The sequence below is a fragment of the Morone saxatilis genome, unplaced genomic scaffold (assembly GCF_004916995.1).
Source record: "Morone saxatilis isolate NCDOM2014 unplaced genomic scaffold, NCSU_SB_2.0 Contig23, whole genome shotgun sequence".
NCBI classification, from domain to species: domain Eukaryota; kingdom Metazoa; phylum Chordata; class Actinopteri; family Moronidae; genus Morone; species Morone saxatilis.
This window is the reverse complement of record NW_023339796.1, coordinates 19,908,264-19,915,576: the sequence shown is the minus strand read 5'-3', so window position 1 is coordinate 19,915,576 and position 7,313 is coordinate 19,908,264. Positions and strand designations below refer to the sequence as shown.

Here is a 7,313-nt window from a genome sequence, read left to right as displayed (position 1 = left end):
TTACCTTAGAACAAGCTGTTTTTATCTACAGGGGGAGTGAGTCCTCTTCTATGAAGTCCGCCACATTGATCCACCATGTTTCTACAGTAGCCCTGAACGGACAAACACTGGCTGTAGATAGTGTCTCTTGCAATGATACATTTTCACACAGGATAGGTACAACTACAGTATGTGTTGTCAGTGTGCAGCTCCATCAGAGCAGTTTGAATTCAGGAGGACAGCTTAAGAGAAACTCAACAGTACTTTTTGACGGGTTATGCATAAAACCTCCCCAACTACAAATAGAAGAGCATTTATTCCCCTCACATTACACCTGCAGGCCTTTGTAGAGTGACACGTTTTGGGGTAAATCACACTGATCCTACCTTATGTCACTTTGAGTCTGAGCCTGCACAACACAGATCAGCGTTTCTCTTTACATTCACACTGCAGGCACTGAGCTGGCAGTCTTTTCAAGATCAGCTTAGCAATGAGATGAGTTAGGGACTCTGTATTTTGTCAGCGACTGTTTGACAGACTGTGGGTTTCAAACCTGTGAGATCAAACCTACACCCTTCCCACATGGAGGTACTGTTTGTGCTAAATATACAGTAGTAACAGGATCGTCAGAAACCAGGAACAAAGTTTAAAAACAATATTTTAGTATGAGAAAATGTGTGTCTTTTAGGGTATTTGAAGAAGAGCAGTCAGTTAATCACATGACAGGGTCATTTCTCAGCAGTCAAATAGCAAAATGTTTAGTGATGCAACCTGTCAAATTGTGCAAACACGGATTATCCATTTGAAAACCCATGTTCCTCTTAAACTTATTTATTTGACATTGAATGACAGCATCACTTAAATTCTCAACAGGGTCATCGGCCTGGGGTGGCCCGCTGTAGCTGCCCCACGCTGTGATGACACCTTTTCTAGGTCTACGCTTGACTGTCAGAACCCAAAAATTGAGACCCCAGGGTAGTTTCCTGATCATCAGACTAAATTGTGTTTTCACTTCATTATTCTAACATTAGTCTGAGCTTTGTGTTCATCTGAGCTATTTCCTCTTTGGACCTAGCTTGCCCTAAAGAATCAGCAGTGGAAGTTGTGTCTGGGGATGCAGCAGCAGTTTCAAGGAGCACATTCAGTTTAAATGCTGATTTAAGAATTGCTGTTTCAATTTACAGCAACTTAACTGAGTAAGTTTCATGTTTGTTTTGATTAGGGTGCAAATTTTCTTTCGCTATTGCTCTGGCTTTAACATGACATATCGGTTCTTAACTCGGCCTACAAAACTTTGATTGGCTCGGGTGCTTCTTTGAGTGGGGAAGCAGCAATTTGCAATGTTTATTTCCTGACACTCACCTTGACATGTGTCACTCATCGAAATAAACAGCATACTGGCAACAGATACAGTAACGTGTTGGACTTTTATCTGCAATTTCTGAGCGACAATTATTTGTGAAACATGGCCTGACACCTTTTTTTACGACCTGCAATACCCAGATTACTAAATCACTCACAAATTGCTCTAAATCTGTGCAATTTTATTATAGGAGCAACAGCAAAGTCCACACTGTGACTCCAAAGAGACCTTGGAAAGAGAGCAAAGAAGTTGCAAACTAAATAGAAGGGGAGATGGGCGGAGGGGGGGCATATGTGGTCTTATATAAAGCCCAGATGGTCCCAGAGAAGCACGTGACAGAGAAGTGGAGGGATGGAGGGATATGGAGAGAGGAGTGTCTGTCTGTCTGTCTGTCTGTCTGTCTGTCTGACTGACTGACCGGGGGGCTCCCGGGAGCCGGGAGCCGGGAGCCGACACCACGGGCTAGAACACCTGGGCGGAGAGAGGCAGATATCGGGGTCAGTCGAGAGAAAGGGATGTTATGAAAAACATAAAGTTCAACTTTTGCCCAGAGGGTTCAGCAAATATCCGGAGTTTTATACTGCCCTTATTTCTACTGTTTACTGTGTGTGGATCTTCTGTTGATTCAAGATCGAACCCCAAATCCTCTGATAAACCTTTTAAATGTTTTTCTACATGTTTTTCTGTTGACTGGGAATTTGCTGTATTGTGTATCCACGTTTGTTTGTCCATCTTTTTCTTAAGCTAGCTTCCCATGAAACCAGTCTACAACCTACAGAGAATGTTTCAACTCATAGGTTTTACTCTGCATGTAGCTGGATGGAGCAACAGCAATAACAGAACAGAACTTTTTAAGTTGACGTGTGATGGCTGCACTACTTTCTGGTCCACCCAGGCTGCTGTTGGTGTTTCTTTAGAAATACATGTGGGTTACTTCTTCCCTCCTGATGCCGATCCTGATACTACAGAACTCAGATTGATAAATAAGGCAATATAATATACAGCGAGTGGGATTTCTGTGCAACAAAACAATGCTGCCTGCAATGACTGAATGAATGTTATAAACTTTATTTAATTGACATTTGGGACTGCAACCAACTAAATTATTTTAATATTGATTAATCTGACTCAATAAGTCAATGAAACCCTTTCTGTAAAATATGTCCATTGTTTTTTCCAGCAGTTCTAGGTGGGTATTGTAATCGACCAACAATCCAAAACTATTATAAATGACAAACAAACCCTCAAATTTGAGAAGCTGGAATGAGCAAATGTTTTGCTTCTTGCTTAAAAATGACTAAAAAGAGGCAGCGACTACAAACCGTAAGTCCAGCCCTAGACATTATCGACATTACGTCAACTGTACCCTTTTATAATGATTATTTTACAGCTCTGAGCTGTGTTTTAAGTTGAAATTGCATTTTATTATGAGAAAACTTCTTAATTTGGCTTTACATATTGCTTTTGAATCCATGCACACAAACATTTCATGGTTTTCATTTCTGAAAACATTTAAACATATGCAATGTAGACTGCCTTATCAGAGCTTTCTAATACAATTTCTATCCTTACCTTAATGCCAATGGCAGCAGCAAGCCGGGGGGTTAACTCAATCCAATTCAGTCCAGTAGAGCTAGCAGAAGCTGTAATTCATGATAAATAATGATTACTTCTGATTAGTTATTAGGCTGAATATGTGGATTTTTAATTGCTAAATATATTAACTAAATTAGGTCAACTGAACACAACACAGTGCCTGCTTTCCACTGTCAAAGAACATCCTCTACACATCCTCTACTTTTTTTTAATTCACTCACTTTGCCTCACATTTTGAATTTAAGCTCTGTATAGTTGACACTGTGTCAGGTTGAGTTGCACAGCAAAGACTCATGGGTCACTGCTATTCCCAGTGCTTTCTCTCCCCTCTGTTGGTCAGGTTGTAGACCTCAGCCGAGCTTTCAACCTGTATGTTTGTGCATGTGTGTGTATCTTCTGAAGGCACACACCTGGATACTGATAGGTAAGTGAGATGTACAAGATGTACAGCCGGGTGGAACAAGAACACACACAGCTGCACACTGTCTCTGTGTCTCCGATGCTCCTTTTCCTTTCCAAAGTCAACTCCAGACGAAGACGTCGTAATGTGCGACCCGCTGCGGCGGCGGGCTCACCGCTGGGGGGTTTCTACTCACACACTGCTGCGACCGTGGCTTCACTCTGAGCATCTCCTCACCAACAACAACACATGTGTTTGCTGATCTTCCTGTCTGTGCCACCTGCAGCCTCCACTGCTGCACAAGGAAAGGTCAAGGATGCTGAAGAAGTGCTCTTTGTTTTGGCCCTCGTGACATGCAAGCGCAGCCGGACTCAAAGACAAACTACGGAGCTTTGGGGAAAATATGGCAGCTGTTTGTTTTATGTGGTTGTTGCTGTTTTGCTGTCCGATATTTTTCTCCCTCGCTCATTAGTCACGCTTGGCGCTGCCTCAAAGTTGAACTATGGCACCGTGGGGGCAAAATGCGGAGGTTGTTTTCTGTTGCTGTGGTTGTTTCTGTTGACACTTTTTGCCGATGAACAAGATTGCGCACTCACTCTGTTTCAGAAGCAGTGTGTTCATCTGGGAGAGGTTGTGATCAGTGTGTGTGTGTGGGTGTCTTGCTGTCCCCAGAACTTGGTGTCCTGCAGCAGTTTCATAGAATTAGAACAAAAATGTATTATTATTTTAACTCTGCTGCAACAATTTGTTCACAAATAATGCTGTTAACAAACTGCATTATGGGTAGTTGAACTGTAATACTGACCATGGTTGACAAAGCATCTGTTAAAGTTGTCTATGGGGATGTACTGTATTACCTTAAGACATTTTATGATTTTAAAGATTTATTTATAGCAAAAGAAGAGTGTTTCCATGAGCAGTATTCACATTTTCATCAGATTGAAAGCCATTCTTACTGAAAATATGCAGCTATTCATTCACAAGCCTCTGAAAATCAGGCTCTGCTATACACAGATAACATAGGCAGCATGAATGAAGTTTTTTATTACTGTGCCCAGCCCGCATAGGTTGACAAGACACCACAAATTCATATAAGCCAGAGGCAGGAGTGCTGCGTCTACATTTTCAAACATAAAAAAGTCAAAAAATAGAAAACCAGCTTTCACAATCAGATCTTCAGGCCTTCATTTTCTACAACAAAATTAATAATTCACTGATAAAAACATTTATCATATAATGAATACCAGTAAATTCTAGGTAAATAGTCCATCTTGCCTTCTTCTCCAGGCTTTGAGGCAAAGCTACCATTCCAATTTTTTTTTTCTGCTCTTCAGTATATTTCAGGGTTTAGCTGAGCCGTTTCATAAAAAAAAACCTCAAATGGTTATTGTTTGTACAGTATAAAATAAATTGGGACTCACTTTACACTTACACACTCAAATCACACAGCTCACATTTTTCCTCCTGAATATATTTTAATCTTTTAACCTTCAAACTTGAATAGCGTAATTTTAACAGAGTAAACATTATTGTTACATTCCTGTAATTATGCAGCATAACCTCCATAAAAATTGATTAGAGCTCTTTTGCTCGTGGATGAGTGTGATTTACTTTACACAAATACCTTCTTTTATATTCTAGCCTCTGACTTTTTAATGTGGCGATGCCACAGTTGGATCATTTCACATTTGATTTGTACTGACCCTGGTACCCATCTATGTAAAACAACCAAGATCATTGCACAATTTCAGTTTGTTAATGGCTGATCCGAGAGCAGCAAGTCAAATTGTCTCTCTTTACTACCTACAATAGTGTAGAAATTATCAAAATGTTTTTTTCTGCAAGGGCACGAGTGTCTTCATGTGCGCCCACAAAAACACAGACAGACAGACAGACGGACACAGCTGAGGTTACGGAGGAGGTCAGGAGAGAGGGACCATCTGATGCCAGCAGATGGAGTGATAGAGGGAGGGAGGAGAGGAGAGGAGAAGCTCGGAATCAGGACGACAAGACCAAATGCTTATCGGCTGTTCTTAAGGCACTAATTTCACTTTACATTCCGTCTGCTCCACTGCGCCCACCTTATGCTAGACTTTGGGGTAGAGGAGATAGTATTTACAGGAAATATTCAATAAGTGTAAGCACGGTTCATGAATAATTAATCTCCATGTGCACCCTAAAGATGTTTATTATTTACCATCATTGCGTGATACAGATCTGATTTGGCCAAATAGAGCAAATAAGGCTAATCAGGGTGCTCTTCTCCATCTGTAAAATAGGTGTGTTTTAACGCTTCCTACTGCAGTTGTTGGACTTGCTGCAGCAGCGCTGTCTACTCTCCTGTCACCTGAAGTCACCTCCCTGTCTCTTCCTGTCTTTGTTGTAGAACGGAGCAGTTCCAGGCGAGCCAGTGAAGAAGGATGAAAACTCCCGGAGAGGGAACTGGGGCAACCAGATTGAGTTTGTCCTCACCAGCGTGGGCTATGCTGTGGGCCTGGGCAATGTCTGGAGGTTTCCCTACCTCTGCTACAGAAATGGAGGAGGTAAAAACATACAGTACATAAAAAGAAGGTGAACTGAAATGGATTTTCCACACTGTACACAACTTGATTAGTTGATGTTTAAGAAATGTGTGCGTTGTCATTCATGATCCTTTTGGGATCCAAGTTTTCATGCTGTTGAGTACACATTTTTCCTGTTTTGTTTTGGGATTTTTATACACACACCTGCCTTGAGCAAGGAGTTCTCCGAGGGCATGATTAAGTTTTATCCTGAAAGGATTTCAGTGTGCCTACACAAGCTGCAGAGAGAAAGCATGTTGTCGGCCTGGCAGCAGCTCAGGGCTTAATTCACGCTGTAGTAATGAAGCCCTGTAGACTATCTGTACAGTAAGTCTCAGCTAGTAAACAGTTAAGTAATGTGTAAAACAGTTGCTAGGAAACAACTGTTGCGTTGTCAAAAGCAATCAATTACTATGTAAATTGCTGTCAGTCGCAGCATGTAACAGTTTTAGAGGGAAAACAATGAATTCAAACTTGACTGTCAATCATTTGTAAACTTAGGTATGCCTTTGTTTTGTTTTTTTCACATGCACACAAAGAAGTGTGTTTCAAAGTTAGTTATAATCATACAGAAGAATATAGTGAAGAATAAGAGGGAAGTTTTGATTATGCAACTGGCATTTATACGTTATGGTGTATTTTTGTGAATCAAATCTTCCTCCTTTTCATTATTAATCAGGCCAAAAGCACCTTTACCTTTACACTCTTGAGCGTCTCACATCTGTCTGATCGAACCTTCAGTTATAATCAACGCAGCTGTCTTCACCGGTCGCATCACAGCTCACACTTGATGTGCGTAACGTAGTAGTAGGCATCGAGCCTAGTTTTGCGTAACTACATTATTGTTTATTGGGGTGTGAACGCTGTTAAAATGTGTGTAAGCGCACAGAATGCATCCAGCTGCTGCTTGCTGCTTCCACTGTGCAGCAACTTTATAAGGACATGATAACAAAAACTGCTGCTGTCAGTTTGTTTGTGAGGCTGCCCTCCAGTAAAATTGATCCTGAAATCACTGGATGAAATGGACTAAAATGTGTTCTAAATAGTACTAAACATTTCCTAGCAAAGTACTAAAGTGTAGTGAATGGTGGTTAGTTTGGTCAAGGTCCCGTAACTTGGGGCCTCAGACTTTTCCTTGGCATCTGTCCCACTTCTTCTTATGTTTACGCTGCAAATATTTGGATTAGTGTTATGCATGCGGAAGAGCCACATTTCCATACTAGGACTCAGTATATGTAGGCCATACATTAGCTCATACACAACTGCAAATAGTGCAGAGTGGACAGGAGAGCTGAGCTTTACCAGCAACTCACACAGAGCGATAAGGTTTTGGTATTGTACAGTATCAGCTGGTTGCACCGACCTAGTTCGCATACAGACACTCATACGAAATCACACACACGCACACACACAC

At 41.3% G+C, this 7,313-nt stretch overlaps 1 protein-coding gene across 1 annotated transcript in view; it reads left to right on the top strand.

Annotated features, from left to right (window-relative positions):
• Nucleotides 1-7,313, top strand: part of slc6a9 (solute carrier family 6 member 9) — a 58,490-nt gene that overhangs the window by 35,109 nt on the left and 16,068 nt on the right. Inside the window, exon 2 of the mRNA XM_035671548.1 lies at nucleotides 5,725-5,881. Within this exon, the coding sequence (XP_035527441.1) occupies nucleotides 5,725-5,881 (157 nt within the window). The remainder of the gene's footprint in view (nucleotides 1-5,724; nucleotides 5,882-7,313) is intronic.